The following is a 17,707-nucleotide window of genomic DNA, read 5'->3' on the forward strand; positions in this document are numbered from 1 at the left end:
ACTGAAAATCATTTGATATAAAAACATATCTGATCTTTTTTTTAAGTGATAAATCTATCATTTCTCCATGTAGCTGCTGCCATTTTGCTAGAATGCGGCTTCTCAAACTTCAATGCACAGATGAATAACCTGGGGATTTTACTAAAATTCAGATGCTACGTTCAGTAGGTCTAAAGTTGAGCCCAAGATTCCACATTTCTAAGAAACTCACAGATATGTTGATGCTGCTGGTTTCTAGCTATACGTTGAATAGCACAGATCTAGAGAAGAGGATAATATCTTCTTCCACTTCCTTAGACTTGTTTTCTTAAATTATTAGGTTGAATCATATGAAATTTGCCAAAAATGGTCAAAGATGGGCAATTTCATATGGTTCAGCCTAGTGAACAACTTACTATCTATACTCAGCATTTTTGTTCGTTCTATAGATCTAAAAAGGCAACCAAAGGTCAAAATATATTCCCAGTTGCCATTGTTATGTAGCATGTGTAGTTATTGAAAAATATTACTGGGAAAATTAATAGAAAAATAAGGATAAACGCAAGCTTGTTAAATATTTCCTAACAGTTTTGCAATTCTATTCCTGCATTGACATTCTTACTAACATCTTCAACTCCCGCCAGTCAAATCACAGAAGGGGCAGAAATACAGCCCCCAATGTCCCTGGACATGCACTCCACGTACAATTCTATCTGTCCCAGGCTTTATGAAAATGAGGGTCAAAATTATTTTTTTCCCAAGTCTGATCACCTTTATCTAAATTTCTATCTATTTCTATTACTGATATTTCTGGGTTGATTTAGTTTGCTTTTCTTGGCATGCCAGCTCCTAAATGGTCATGTGCCATCTCTGTTCTACTTTTAGTTTACACACCAAGAAAGAGAGGGCAGGACACAAATATGTCAGTAAGACTAATCACAGCAATTGTTGTTTATTCAGATGTACTCTGGGGGCTGGAAATTGTGTTCCATATTGCTCAATTAAGCATTCAAACAATAAGATCCAGTCATAGGAGTACTGGAAGTAGACACACAGGTTGCCGCAAAAATCTTGCCCGTTTTTCATTGCATGCATATGCATAAGATTTGTGAGCCTTGTGAAACTTGGTTTGGAAAGTGGTAAAGGAGAAGTAGTAAGGAGAACATTTTTTCTCAATGAAGTGGTCAGGCCCCTGAATTCACAAGGAATTCCTTGTGAAGTCAGACACACCAGTGTCTGCCCCAAGAAAATTTTAGAGGCATTCAATTTTATCATTCACTATTCAATAAACATTTATTAAACAATTAATATGTGCCATGATTCTGCTAAAGTCTGGAAATACAAAAGTGAAAAAAAAAGCACAATCTTGGGTATATCCATAGAGAGGCATAGTGATGCTTATAACAGAATAGGACTCACTATATTCATAACTGAGCTATATATTGTAAAACTATTTCATCTATCCTTTTTATTTTATTTTATTTATTTTTTATGAAAGGTACTCTCCAGACAAGTGTCCATTATCAAATGTTAAGTAGACTCACAATTTAAAGGCCTCTGGACAAATTCTACCAGATAAACAAAAAACTTTGCTTTAGTTATTTTTCCTTAAACCATTCAGAAATGAGTCCCCTTGCTTTATAAATTGAGATGGGACTTGTGTCTGATTGTGGAGGAAGAAAACCAATTTATAGTATTACCATTTTTTCTTTTATTGGAAAGCAACATCTCCAAATTCCCAATTAAATTAGAATCACGTGATTATCTTCTTTTGTTACAGGGTCTGAACACCAAAGCATACCCTACTCACAGAAGGGATAGTAATCCAAAAGGTCATAGTTGAGTCAATCAAATAACATCTGAGACTGAGTGGAAGGAAACTTCAGGAGGTTTGTTATGTGATGGAAGAACTGTTCTGAAGTACCTGGACGCTTTTCTAACATCACAACTCTCATTCATCTAGCAAGGAAGTACCTGATTACAAGTGAGCCTCACTATAATGAACCTTGTCAGCATCTTCTATTTGCTTTAGTCACTTACAATAATGTGCCAAGAAAGAGGCAGTTAACAATATATCATTATGGGCATTTTTTCCAATTTACTAGTCTAATCTTCTCTATGATCTTCGATTGTGTGATTATTTTATCAAGCTATCAGGATTTCCAGGATCTGGAATTACTTTAAATTTAGGTGATTTTCCTTTGACCTCAAACAACTCAAGTCTTTAGACACTAGCAACCCTGCATTCCTCCATTGCGTCCCCTTTTGAAAACTGGAATTTTGCTTACTAATGAATATGAAAACAAACATGCTTTTCTCAGCTGTAAGTATTGCTACATCAAGGATAGAGGAACAAATCCTTCTTGACTTGTAAGAATTAATTAACAAAGCAGGTAAACAGTTCTTTGCTCCAGCTATGCAAATGAATTATAGTAATGAATGAATAAGCCAGAGGCAAGCAAAAACAGGGAAGGGAAGTGAGGAAATATTTAGGTTAAGTCACATGATGCCAGAGCAGCTCATACTTACTGTATCTCACATAATGAACAGTGAGTCCAATGCACACGGCCAGAACAATTGAGGACATAAAAGTAATGAGGCCAATAACCCAGGGCTCCAAACAAGTTCTTTTCCTGGCCCTCACCACAGCTAGCCTGAGAAAGAAAGCAAATAGATGGATTATATCACAATGCGTACCACATACACTCCTTAGGCAATGCAGACATTTCTGAGAGAATGAAGGACATTACATTAGGTAGTAGGGTAGTGTCTTGGTTTAGAGCCAGCCCTGGTCCAAAGTGGCCTAAATCTATCCTGGCTGTGGCTGCATGAACTTAGGCAAGTAATTTAATTTCTCTGCACCTACTTCCTCACCCACAAAATGAAGATGAAAATAATAGTATCTTCTCATACGATTGTTGTAAGAATTTAAGAATGACTATACATAAAGTGCTTCTAACAATGCCAGGAATAAAGAAAACACTATGTAAATGTTAACTATTATATATTCAGTTGGCCATGTTCAGGATGCTGAATCTGATACTGTACAAGCTACAAAAATGTTTAGGGCACTCTAGAATTCTAAAAGGCTTGTGAAATTTGTTACAGCTTAAATCATGCCAGGTTCTAGATAAAGTTTCCTGTCCTGCTCTTTCTAATCCTGATTTATCCCCAAACCAAACTTTAAAGATACCCTTAAGAGATAACCAGAGGCTGCCTTCTAAGGAATATTCTCCCTAATATTTACCTCTGAGCCACAGTAAAAATTTTCTGTATGAGATTCCCTCAACCTCTCCCAATTGTTCTTCCTCCAAAAACATTACTGAAAAATGTTGATTGGCCTGGTTTTGTTTGATTGAGAATGATGTTGTTCCCTTGTTGCTAAGCAAACTCAAAAGGTACAGAAAATGAAATAGTAAATCTGACTTGGTTAAGGAGTTTGAAGAAGATGCTGCTTTTTAAAAAATTTCGTGAGTGGTATTAGAAGTGTGCACTTCCTATTTCCAGAGCTCTACCTGTCTGGATCATGAGGACCGGGAGGAAGGTACGGAGGTTTCAAGGAGGAAGCACTGGGTATAGAACCAGAATAAATAGAATTATAAGTCCAGTTCTTTCCTTACCAGCTCTGTGAGTTGGGAAGAATCATTTAAATCATTAAGGTTTCTTCATCTGTCAATTAGGGGCAGGAGGGCCATCCTGTCTAAAGATGTGAGATCACAGATGTGAAAACTTGTTGCAAACTGCAAGCATTTCACAATAAATAACCCCTGCTTAGAAATCAAAGGGACCGGGAAGTGATGATGTTATCGTATTGGTCCCTGCCACATCATTGCCACATCCCTGTTCTACAGGGAACATTGTCACAAAAGCAATGATGGCTTCATCACTACATGACTCTCCCCTGCTGAGACTTAAGAGACTCTACTTGGTATATTCCCTTGTTCTTTGATATTCCCACTGGACTAAGGCTGGGGAAACAATATCTTCCTCTCCCCAACCTCTTCCATGCACTCTCTCCCCTCAAGTGGAATTCCAAACACCTGTTCCTAGAATAGCAATTACTACCATACAAAAAGTCTTCTCCAGAAGGAGGTTATTATTTTTTTAGTGTGCAAATGTGGCTAAGAAGTTCAAAGCCTGACTCCTATCTCTTCATTCCTGAGTGCCTGCTGTTCATCTGTTTCAGAAAAAAGGAGATGTGTATAACAGATGTAAGCAAAATTGCAGTGAGCTGTGGGAGAGCGGAATACTGGGGAGGGGATGTCTTCTCTCAATTCATCTCAAAACACAGCAGATGAAGAAAATGAATTTGTAACTGTAGGAAACATGATAAAAGTATTAAAAGTGCATGATCATTATGTAGAATTGCAAATCATAAGACAGACGTTCTATTCGCTCTGCAATAGTTTTTCATCAAGACTGCAAAGTAGAATGGTATGATTTCTAAAAAAAAAAAAAAAATGGACAGCACAATACTACCTAATTGTAATGTAATTATGTTAAAACACTGAATGAAGCTGCATCTGAGCTATAGTTTTTTTCTATATATTTTTGTATTTTTTATTTTTATTTTTATTTTTTCTCTATATTATCATTTTATTTCTTTTTCTGTTGTCTTGCTATTTCTTTTTCTAAATCGATGCATATATACTAAGAAATGATGACCATACATCTATGTGATGATATTAAGAATTACTGATTGCATATGTAGAATGGAATGATTTCTAAATGTTGTTAGTTAATTTTTATTTTTTAATTAATAAAAAAAAAAGAAAAAAAAAAAAGACTGCAAAGTAAAGACCAAGACAGCCATTTTAAATATCGATTTAAATCTATATGCATTATGAAAATGTCAATTATACATTTTAATGAAAAATGTTTCAGAATGATGTGCATTCTATGTCCCAGTTTTTGTAAACAATCAAATCACATATGTATGCATATAGAAAATGTGTAAAAGGGGATTCACCAAATTATTAACAGTCAAGAGTGGAATGGCAGAAATAAGAAAGAAACTTTCCTTTTTATTTAAATATTTTTGAAACTGACTTTTTTAACAATAAAAGCATGCATAGTTTGAATTATACAAAAAAGAGAGGGGAATTTTAAATAGAAAAAAATAGTCATGGAAAAATACGCATGCCTTTTCATGGACAGCCCATCATCATCCACAGGGTACCACAGGGTACCAGCGGTACCCTCCTTTTTTGATCCTGTCTCCCACAACTATTTTAGTGACCCACAGTCTTCGGTGGCTTAAAAGGAGACAAGCAGAATAGTATGGGACATAGAGAAAAAAAATCCAGTCAAAACCACTTTGAATAAACAACAGAGTACACTGCTAGGTTCTGCCACCAAATTATTTACACTGCAGTCTTGTTGCAATAACTCAGTTTCTTCCTTTGTTTTCTGCATGTTGAAAACAGCAATAATAATTCCAGATACCACCTGACAAGTTATGTAGAAATAAAAATTATGATATGTTTAGTACTCTGAGCTCCCAAGTAGAAAAATAATTGCACAAAGAGCAGGACTATTATTATCATCATAATTATTTTAATCATTAATAATTGTAATAACCACATTTCTAAGATGTTTGTCATTTGAAACATCTTCTTTTCCCTTCTTAGTCTGTATGGCACCAATTTTCAAACTGATTCATTCTGTTTCTTAACTATTTTCATTTGTGGCTCTCTGAGAAAGAAATTTCAAAATTAAATTGTTCCAAACTTAGCAAATAAAGGAATAAAAATATTTTGTATATCAACAGACACTTATATAATTAACCACCTCCTGCACATAAAACCTTCTCCAATCATTTTTACGTGTTGAAATTTATCTGTACCTCCTCACTTAAAATCACCTTCAGACAGATTAGTTGAATTCTAATAGCTTCAGTGGTGTCAAATTGCTTTCTTTATATTGTTTTTTTCAGTTCATGGACATATGTGATTAGACTGTGACAAGTCAGATGAATATTGCAGTCAAAGTATGGGTACATATTTATCAGCCCAAAGTTGCCAAAAGACAATGTGTTCAGGGTTGCGTTATCATGATAGGGAAGATGTTTGTTTTGTCATTTCTCTGTGTGGCATCTTAAAAAATAATGTTAAAAAAGAAAAACAGCAATGACCACAAAAAAGCAAGGAAGAAAAGGTACTAGAACAACTGAACCTCATGGCAAGCATTAGAGAATGATAATGACTTACAGTGCCTTCAAAGAAAAGTTTAACTGAGCAAGCACCCATATACAATATCACCACCATGTGCTAATGAATAGTGGGTCCAAACTATTCGCCCACTCGTCATCATCATAAACAGAACTGATATTTTCTCAGATAGTTTCACTCGCTCAGTCCAGCTCATCTTTTTGGAATAAGCTTTGCACAATCTCGATAAAGTTGTTAAGTTCTGAACCATTATTATCAAGTACGTAAGCCAGGGATCAGCAAACATTTTCTGTGAAGGCCAAGACTGATACGTGAAGGACCAGATTGTATATATTTTAGGCATTATGTGTCAAATGGTCTGTCACCAAGTATTCAACTCTGTCTTAAAGCCCCAGATCAGCCATAGACAATACCTAAAAATAAATGAGCATAGCCATGTTCCAATAAAATTTCATTTTGCTACATAAAATTTGAATTTCATATAATGTTCAATTGTCGTGAAATATTTTTCATCTTTTCATTTATTTTCAACCATTTAAAAATGAAAATAAAATCATTCTTAGCCCCGGGGCCATACAAAAATATGTGATGGGCTGGAAATGGTCCACAGGTCATAGTTAACAATTCCTGGCTTAAGCAATAACCTACAAGTCAATGCTAATTATATTGGGAAGCTATAATGACCTTTTCTCTTTCTAGATTCACTTGCATGGCAAATCTAGTAAAGTCTGTCTCCAATCCCATTGCCACTGACCTTGTTCTGGCAACTCTCACTAGAACCTGTCTTATACTTAGATAACAGGTTTCTCTTCTCTTCCCCCAGTTTATTTTCCTTATTGTAAGCTTTCTAAATTTGATAAACCAGTGGTTCAGACTATTTGAAACACAAGTCTGCCTCTCTTAACCTGACATTCTCCTATTTCCCCACCAGCTTTCAAGCTCTCTGCCTTTCCTCATGCTGCTTCCTATGTGGGATAATGTAGACAGACTGAAAGACAAGTCAGACGTTGTGAATAGTAATTACTAATGAAGTCAAGTTTGATTTTTAAGAAAACATTTATGCAATGATCAAGTTTTGTGGTTAATATTTCTATTTCACTTGTATTCAAAATATGTGATTTTCCCACTGTATATTTAGTCTGTCTATTATAAAAGTGTGATCATAGTACAGTGCCCATAGACAATTGCCCATAAGGAAACATGAATTTCAGGAGACACATTATTTGGAGGTATATATAGAGATACTATAGCATAGTACCTTATGACATTGATAATTTCCTAAGCAAGTACCTAAGATTTACAACATGAATTAATAAATAGTTATTCAGAATTTATTTTGTGTTTAGCACTAGCTTATTCTTCTAGCCCGTAAGATTGTCCTTGTTTGTCCTATTGATACGAATACTTAGAGGCTTTGCGTGTATGGGTCATTGCTGGTTTTTAAAAAAGAGAAGTAATACTAGCAAAATAGTCCTGATAAAATGCAAACAATGCATTTCTATCCTGTCCAATGATATACAAAACACGTCTCTAAAGAATCTGCCAACATAGCAAGGCCCTTGAACTGAATTATATTGTGTGCATTCTCTACAGTGCTAATTATGAATAGTTCTCATAGAGAAGTTACAATTATAAAGAAGTGGTAGTTTAATTACCAGACAATTGTTTCCATTTTCTTTTTACAGTATCGAGGTAAATGATGGGCAACTTATTGTTTTTATAATAAATGTTTTTGCTTATACTCTACTTTTTTCAAGATTTGTTTAAAGTAATTTAGAAAGATAGACTAGGAATACACAGCATTGAGATAAATTTATGGATGTAAGAATAAAGTAAAACTTAAGTGAAAAAAAAGAATGGGAATAATACTAAAATTACAAATGATAATTTCCACTTACACTTTCCTTAAATTAGACCACAAATTCAGAGTTTTTTAGGTGTTAACGTTAAAACAAAGCTAATCAAAGCAAAACAAAGAAACACTCCTGCTCAGGTACGTTTTCCCTGCACCCATGCGATAAAAGTAGATCAATTTATCAGCAGTAATATGATTATTTTAGGTCCTCACAAAAACGATTTTATGTAATACAATGAACTATACTTTCAACATTCTTAGTTTAGAAACAAAAATTAGTTTCCTAATACTCTTAGTAAGTCAAAATTGGTAAATGGCATCACATTTCATAAAAGCAATATTATGGGAGAGGGATGGGGCAATGCAAAATCATTTAAATACAAAGCTCCATAATATTTATTTAAATTATCTAACAATACTTCTCTATTATTGAAATGGCTCTAGAAGCTATTTTCACTTATACATGCCTAAAGATTACTGAAATGGCAGCGAAAAATTGGAACTGTTTAAAAATGTAGTATTAAAAATATAGTATTACAGCAGTAAGTTTTTAGTACAGAAAACCCTACCACTTATTTACTGTTAACTTAGGCAAAACTCATAGCTTAACCATGCCTATATTTTAGCAAACTATAAACTCAAGTGATAATATCTTTCATCCACCAACTTTAAAAGGAGGTTATTAAGATTGCATATGATATATCACGAGACTCAGATAAGCATGTTGTATAAATATTAGTGGCAACTCAACTGTAAGGAATGTCTCTGATCTCCATTGTTTTATCACCAAGGCCTTTATTAAGTTCATAGACAGATAAGGTGCAGTATGGGATACTACAAACCAAGCTTTAGGTTGATACTTTGCCTGACCTCTAGAAATTTACAATCACAAAAAGATGGCATAGAAATTGTAAAGATATTGTTAAGTAATTAGGTATGAGTTTATAGACTCTTAAGTTGAGCTATTGTAAGTTTCACATTCCACTAATATATTTGCTTTCTCTTCCTCAAACTCTTTTCAGTTTGAAATAATAAATTAGCATGAACTGAGGAAGCAAACTTAAAAGTATCAATGTTGAGAAGGGGTGCCATTGCAGCTAACGATAGGGAGTTGTTCACACGCAAAAGTGTGAAAGAAGAATAAGAATCAACAGGGAATGTATTGAGTGGTCAAAACAGATATATCAGAATAAAAATGATTAGAGGGTTCATGGGTGGTGCGGTGGTAGAATGCTTGCCTTCCATGCAGGAGAGCTGGGTTCAATTCCCGGACCATGCATCCAAAAAAAACAAAAAACAAAAAACAGGTTAAGAATCCTGGGCTAGAGACACCCTTGCATTTGCTAACTTATTGTAATGTTAGAAGTCTTCCTGCCAAATCTTTCTAGTGATTTTGTCTAGATGTTTCCTGTGAAAGGTGACATAAGATTGTTGAAATAACTCTGAACTGGAAAGCTGGTGACCTTCAACTTGGTCTTACTTCCAACAAAGGTGAAATCTGAAATCATATTACACAGGTTCCATTATTCATCAACTTCTGTGATGTTGAATGTTCTCTCATTTTCTTGATTTGCTAAAAAAAAAAGTGGATATTTGGCTTCATATTAATGTTCTTTAATTTCTTCCAAAACTAATATTTCATGCTTTAACTTAGTAGTGTTTGATAGTAATTATAATAAAAATTCAGTCTTTATTAAACAATCCATTTTCATATAATTGTTCAAATGCTTCAGTTTTTTCTGGTAGCTACAATACCAGCTAATTTGAAATGGCCAAACTAAGGGACTGCAAGTCATTTGGAATATCCCAAGTATCACACATATGAGGAAATTTAAGGGGTCAAGACCATTGCTCCTAAGTCAAAATCCTTAGATCTTGATGACCCTTAAAATTGGAATGTGCCAAAGAGAACATATGCTAAGATCTTACAGTGTCCACAAAATTTGTTTCCCTGCCAAGCCCTGTATGCCAATAAATCAAGAATTCTTAAGATGATCTAGAAATGATTGTGTTTAACAAAACCTTGTCTGAATTAAATCTGCAATGATGGCAATTAGTAAACATATGGATCCTATTCATGCTTATATGATTCTTCCAAATGAGTTTCCCGAATTAATGAGTTATTACATAATGAATTAAAGTAATATGTGGAAGTACTTAGCTTTAACTTTTGGGTAAAGCACAGTATTTCTGAAATTGAATTAATCATACTCTAATATATTGGAATTTTTTAAATAATGTATGGCAAAATATGCTTAAATTCATATTAGTGTAAGATAGAACTTATTGTGCAATTTAATATCATATTATAAAAAAAGTGTTATTTTATCAGAAAAGTCCACAATTATTTAAATTACCAATTTCCATGGCTACAGTTCATATCTAGACACTGATGGCTACCAAATTTATAACATAACCAGCCAAGTCACTTGTCTAAACTTCAGATCCATATATCCCCCTGCCTACTGTTCATCACAATAGGTTGTACCATTGATCATTCAATCTCAGCATGTCTTTCTTAGAGAGTTGCCTATCCTAAATGATTGTGCTTTCCTTTTGTTTTAGTTTGTTAAAGCTGCCAGAATGCAATACACCAGAAAAAGAATGGCTTTTATAAAGGGAATTTATTAAGTTGCAAGTTTACAGACCTGAGGCCATGAAAATGGACAAATTAAGGCACCAACAAGAGGTTACCTTCACTCAAGAAAGACTGATGCCATCAAGAGCACCTCTGTCAGCTGGGAAGGCATGTGGCTGGCATCTGCTGGGGTCTTTGGCTTTTGGACACCTCTGTCAGCTATGAAGGCACTTGGTGATGTCTGCTAGCTCTCTCTACTGGCTTCTTGTTTCATAAGAATTCCCCAGAGGGGTTTTCCTTCTGCATTTCCAAAGGTCTCTGGCTGTGTGGGCTCTGAAGCTTTTTCCAAAATAGTTCCCTCTTAAAGTGCTCCAGTAAGTGACCCCACCTTGAATGAGTAGAGACACATCTCCATGGAAACCACAGAATCAAATGGTCCAGCCACTATTGGGTGGGTTATATCTCCATGAAAACAACTTAATCAAAAGATCCTACCCAGCAATAACTGAACCAAGGTTAAAGAACATGACTTTTCTGGGTACACAACAGCTTCAAACTAGCACACCTTCTTTCTCAATAATACAATCTTTGCTTCTTCATTGGCTACATGGCCATCTGAAAAATAGAGTAATTCCCCTTTATTCATCAGAATCATCTTGTGAATAAATTCTGGCCAATAGTGTTTCTAGTCTGCTGGCTAGAATACAGATCTGCATTCTATAGCCAGAATATAGGTGTAATAAAGATGTGTTAGTAGGAGCTAAGGAAGCCATACCAGACCATGATTAGGAAGACATATATTCGTGATGGTGGGATAGCAAGATAGCAGGAGCCTAGGTTCCTAATTACTTTGCAAACCTCCCTACCAGCTTTCACCTGCCTACCTCCAATTTTCTTTTACAATAAACAGAAATAAACTTCCACTTTATGTAAGTTACTGTTACTCTGTGTTTCTAATCACTCACAGCAAAAATTGATATTATTACAATATCTAAAGTAGATTAGTTGCAATCAAATTAAATTACCATTTTTATGTCGGTATCTTTGGGAAAAAATATATTAAGAAATATTGTTCTCTTATAGTTTTTATATCAGAAAAAGGTTATAAAGTACTTTTACTTAATCTTCTCTGGCCAGGTAATTTTGACATACAAGTAAAAACTCTAATACAAGTAAATTAGGAGACCGAGGGTCTCGTTATAACAAGCTCTGTGACTTTAAGCAGGTAACTCTCATTCCCTTGCTTAGAGGTCAAGAGCTTGGACTTTGGATCAAAGAGCTTGGGTTTAGTTCTGCTTATCACTAGGTAGGTGATTCTGAGCAAGTTACTCATCCTCTCTTAAAACTAAATTTCCCCACCTATAAATAGGAATAATGACAGGACCTCAGAGGGTTCTTCTAAGCATTAAATGAAATAATACATATAAAGCAACTTATACCATGTCAGGCAGAGTGCAAATGCTCAATAAATGTTGGCTATTGTCATTATTTTCTTCTTTATAGTAAGTAATTAATTTGTTTTTAAAGTATTTTGGAAAACCCCTAAAAATGCTTCATGTGTGCCTGAAAAGATAAAGAGAAAGCAGAGCAGGTGAGGTAGGTCAGGCTGCTAAGCCTCAGCTCTGCTCTAACGCAGAAACAGCTCTGTGCATCAGGTGTTTGCATTAGAGTTTATATGCAAAATTAATTAAACTACTAAAGAAAATGAAGAAAACCATTCATCTTTGGGTCCAACCAGATTTAGGTATCTATGAGTCACGTAGCACCCAGTTAACCATTATGAAGTCAGTGCAAGGATTTAGAACTCTGTTTTTGAAGCCCAAATCTAGCTTTTTTGTTGACTTCAGTAATGTATGCACAAGTGCTTCATGATAGCTTAAGTATACTGTATAGTTTGGAAGATCCAGCCAAAATATTTTGGACATATTCATTTATTATCCTTGGTATTTTCTTGATCAGGAAAATTGAGACACTAAGATTGTTTGAAGTCTAGAAAAATTCACTCTGCTTAATTACAGGAGCATTAGCCATTCCAGTGATCATGGTTTGGGGATAACAGGAGTCCAGGAAAGTTATAGGAGCTGGAGTTAGCCCACACCTCAACTCTATCAATTTCTAACTCAGACAATTGGAAGTATCAAGCTTCCTAATCTTTATGTTTTTATCTATAAAATCTCAGTAATATTAAAATTACCTGCTTCACAGTGTTGTTGATAAGTACCAAATGAAAAAAATATATATGTTGGAATCATGTTTGTGCACGTGTGTTCACACAGGTTCTATAAAGAATTTTCAGGAATTCTTCATATTCCTACTGCTTATGTTCTTTAAGTATTTCACAAACATGACATGACAGGTTTTTAATGTGCAAAAACTAATTTTAAAAGAATCATATATTTCTATGCAAGTTTAAATGATAATAGTTATAATAATAATATTACTTGGCTCATCTACTCAACCGTGTTAATTTAAATCTACTTCTTGACAGTGTGTGACTCAGTATGCAGGTGAACTGACAGGACAGATTAAAACTCTATTATTGACCCACACCCATTCCTGTGATCACACGTTAATTACCTAATCTTTGGGCATTTTGTTCCTTTTCTTTATAAATGCAGTCAGCAATGCTTGCTGTCTACCAGCTCCAAAACTCTATTTCATTAAATAATTAATCATTAAATAACTTAGTTCCTCGAAAATATAAAGGTTATATCTTTCAACAAAAGACAGCTAAATCAGCAAAATCATAGAACCATCTGTAGACAAAGAAGATTTTGTAGGAGGCATCGCATTGTGATTAAGAGCATAGACTTGAGAGTCAGAGAAGCCTGGGTCAGTTCCCAGTTTTGTCATTTATTAGCCCTAGGCAAATAAAGTTACCTGTCTGAGCCTGTTTCCTCATCTGTACAGTGGGTATAATATTAAACTAGAAGTTGTCGTGAAGATTAAATGCCCATGATGTTCTAGAACAGTACCTGGCACATAGTACCTATGAAACATGATAGCTATTATAATTTTATCCTACAATGACTCATAGTTTGACTTTAAGCAAAATACTAAACCCTTCTATGTCTACTTTACAGCTTCAAAAATGAGATATCATCTGGCACTTTCAGATAAATGGTTATAAGATAAAAGTTAATGGAACCTTTATGCTACTTTGAATTCCCCTAAGGTTAGTTTTATCATCTTAAAATTATTATTCTAAAAATCTCAGAAATTGCCCAACCACACAGGCCGTGTATACACTTGGGAGATGATAGGGCTTGCAAATTCTGGCATGACTTCATATCTCTGCAGCTTATTTTTCTGTCTCAACCTCTTAAAATCTCTCAATCCTCTAATCCACTCATTTCAAACGCATTAACTTGTGCTTGAATATGTAAGGGTATTCTTTACAATTCTCACTCATTATCTTCAGTATGAGTATTTCAAGGGAGTATGCTTTAAGCACTTCTTAGTGTCGTTCCTATAAACACTGATCTAGACAAAACTGTGAAATACAACCAAAGCATTCATTTCACCAGTCACCATCTCAGAAGATCTGTTCCCCAACTGCTCAACGTTCTTTCATTCTTAAGAAGTGCATAGAAATCCCAGTGCTGATGTCAAAGCACATGAAGGTACTCTTTTTCTTGAAAGCTTTTCTTTACTCCCTTTATGTTGAAGCAACAACAGTTTTCAAAGGAAAGCAGACAATAATGAAAGAATAACAAAGGTTTACTGCAGTTATAGTTATTACAGACTCATCAGTTACAGTGCCATGGAACTTTGCACTAAGATCAACTTAATTTTCATTACAATAACGAATAGTTCTTCTTTAGAAAGCTTGCTAATGTAATTGAAGTGCTATACTCTTAAAGTCACTGATCACTTTTGAGATAGTGTGGAAAAGTTAGATCACACACTTATTTTGTTTACATATAAAGATAGTTTTAAGAAAATGAAATAAGGGCAATCAGTGTATTCTTAAAAATGTTTTAAAAAACTATAAATGAATGTAAAATTATACTGGAACTCCTCCTCCCTCAACATATATGTGCATTATTTCATATTAATCTGTAGATGATGTTTCTTTGTCTATATGTTTTGCATTTTTCTGTTAGAGTGAAAACTTTCCAAAGACCCTTCTTTTAGGTCCCTACACATGGTAGATGATCTGTTATGGTGGAAAGTACCTGGATTTTAGTGTCAGAAAGACCAGAGTCAAATTCTAGATGCAATACTTACAAACTCTAGACAATCTAAGCCACAATCATTTTCATCTTTTAAAGTAGTGGTAATAATAATTCTCCAGGTATTGCCAAAATTAAATGAGGTAGCATTTTTTTGAAATGCACAATATAGGGTAAATACTCAACAGATAGTTTCCTTCCACACAAGGCTTGATACACAATAAGCACTTGCTAAAAAAAAAAAACAAAAAGATTGCATGAACTAGGACTGTTATTACCTAAAGAAGTAAGATCCAGTGTTAAATACTTTGAGCAAAGTCACATAGTAACTGAGTCCAAACCTCAATAGCGTGACCCTTCATAATCACTATCTATTGACTAATCTCAGGGGGTGATATTGCTAGAATAGTATTAGATCAAAATTTTTCCTCCAAGCAAATGGATTTTTAAGACCCCAAAAAGCCACTTCTCTTTACTTGACAAAAACTACCCATATAATGTCTGTATTCTCCCTGCTGTTTCACATACTTCACATACCTTCTGAAATTAGCCTTTCCTCTTTAATCATCACTATGTTGCTTAAATAAGTACTCCTCTCCCATTAAGATTTAATCATACCAATTTAAATAAAGCAAAGAACTACCTCTTTTAAAATTAACCCATTTCATGGATGCCTTACTTTCTTTCATTCTTACAAGTTGTATTCTGCCCTAACTTTAGTATGAATAAGAATCACCTTGTATCACTTTTAGAAATGCGATTCCCATGCCTCAACCAAAGATTCAACAGAATTTTGGAGAAGGGAGCCAGGCTTCTTTGGTTTCAATAAGCGCACAGTGAGTCTAATACAGAGGATCCATGGGCTGCCCTTTGAGAGACAGTTCTTATCCTATACTGTAAAAATCAAAGTTGTCCATTTTGTTTCATTTGAATATTACTCATTTAATCTTCATTGATCCAAACGTGTGTAGATGTTAATGCCTACAATTCTGCCTGCTTACCTTTAATTCTTTCTGGTCATTGCTGGTGTTTACAGTTAGCATCCATTCCCATTACCAATCAATACATATTCTTCTCTTCCTAAACCTCTTCTCCATTAACTTAGTACTGGTAAAGTTTTCTTTAACCTTCTGCTTTACATATATATAAAATTCATGTTAGTATAAAATAACAGTTTGGGGGAAATGTTATAGAAGATAATGTCTACCTTTTCCAAATTTCTTCTTACCCTTAAATTCTAAAAAAGTTGCCTCCATTCAGAACAGTGGGGGAGAGACATGGCTAAAGAGGAAGGAGAAGGTCATCTGAAAAAGACTTCATACCTTCATAACAAATTTCTCATAATGAACTTTCCACGACATAAACTGTATAACTATTGTGTAGAAATTTATCTCTATCGATGGTGAAAACTGAACATTTTTTCCCTGATTAAATGAAGACCACAGATTCCACTGGATGCTTTACATTTTTCATACTGTTTTCTTCTTAAAGTAGAATTAAAAAATAATATGCCAATATATCAAGCAGGAAAAATAAAATTTTAATCTGAAGGTAAAATTATTTTTAGAGTCCAAACTAATACACTAAAACTTTGTTGGGCCATGGTGGCTCAGCAGGCAGGAATGCTTGCTTGCCATGCCAGAGGACCCGGGTTTGATTCCCGGTGCCTGCCCATATTAAAAAAAAAACAAAAAAAACCTTTGTTATTGGTTAGTTTCTAATTTTGAAAACAACCTCAGAATGATTATGACTTATATGTTGGAAAAGTTGATTGTTACCAGGCACATCATTGGATTTATTTCTAAAATCCAACTATAATAATCTATTCATACTCTTTGAATTGTTTCATTCATTCAAAACATCCACAATTTCTTCAATATCAATAATTTACTTGCAGAAATAAATATTAATTTGACCTACAAGATTTCAGTTTAATTTTTTCTCATATATGCACTTGAAAATAAGGATATTTTCTCAGTAAATATCTTTATTTATGGAGCAAACAGCACATTCTATTGTCTTTGAAACAAATAAACAAAAAGTCAAGTGTCAAAATATGTACCTTTATCTTTTGTAGACCCCTCCTGACAGCATATAGGAAAACACTTTGGGGTGGCCATGAGCAGACAAGGAACACTAATATATAAAGAATGCAAATCTGTTTCTTGACATAAATCTCAGGTAAAATATTTAAAAAATTGTTTCTATTGTAAAAGAAATAAGTTGGAGATCTACAGATTTCTTGGTATAGCTTATGCCCTTTTAAACTACAAGTTACCAAAAATAGAAGGGAAAATAGAACTCACCGATACATGGCTGACCAGCAAGGCAGAATCCTGTGGAGACCAAGGCCTACAGTCCAATGTGTGCATGCCAGCTCTAAAAGTGACTTTGTGAGTTGAATAGAGGTGAGGAAAGAAGTCACTGAGGATCTAGATACAACCAGTCGGACAAGTCTTGGCTAGTGTGGCGAAGACTGGTTGTATGACTGGCAAGACAAAGACAAATTTTATAAAGAGTGTAAATAATCTGTAAGGATTTTCTGGAGTGGGAACTTAAAGTTTAGTGTCTTAAAACAATAAAAATAAGTACTTTGTGGTAAATCAGTATTTTTAGAAAAGTCAGAAGTTCAAATTGAGAAAAAATGTTTAAATCAGCTTGTTTAGTCTCATTTTTTTTCAGTGTGAGGGTGACTTTCTTTATTGTGATAAAGAGTCCATGCAATATAGAAAATGAGAACCTAAAAAAGAAAGCATAAGCTTTTAGATGGCTGGAGAAAGTACTTAGCAAATTTTGAGCAACTCATGATAAAAAAGTCACTGTGCCAGTTTGAATCTGTTGTGGACCCCAGAAAAGCCACGTCCTTTAATGATCATTCAATATTGCTGGGTGGGAGCTTTTTTATTGTTCTAATGGAGATGTGACCCACCCAATTTGGGGTGGTAACTCT

The 17,707-nt window shown here is 34.4% G+C and overlaps 1 protein-coding gene across 1 annotated transcript in view; it reads right to left on the bottom strand.

Annotated features, from left to right (window-relative positions):
- The window catches only part of LOC143663677 (transmembrane protease serine 11E-like), a 64,315-nt gene extending 47,107 nt beyond the window's left edge, over positions 1 to 17,208 (bottom strand). The window contains exons 1-2 of the mRNA XM_077137154.1: positions 17,064 to 17,208; positions 2,509 to 2,633 (exon numbers count right to left, since the gene is read on the bottom strand). Coding sequence (XP_076993269.1) covers positions 2,509 to 2,633; positions 17,064 to 17,071 — 133 coding nt within the window. The 5' untranslated portion in view covers positions 17,072 to 17,208. The remainder of the gene's footprint in view (positions 1 to 2,508; positions 2,634 to 17,063) is intronic.
- Between the last annotated feature and the right edge of the window lie 499 nt (positions 17,209 to 17,707).

The sequence above is a fragment of the Tamandua tetradactyla genome, chromosome 19, assembly GCF_023851605.1.
Source record: "Tamandua tetradactyla isolate mTamTet1 chromosome 19, mTamTet1.pri, whole genome shotgun sequence".
NCBI lineage: Eukaryota > Metazoa > Chordata > Mammalia > Pilosa > Myrmecophagidae > Tamandua > Tamandua tetradactyla.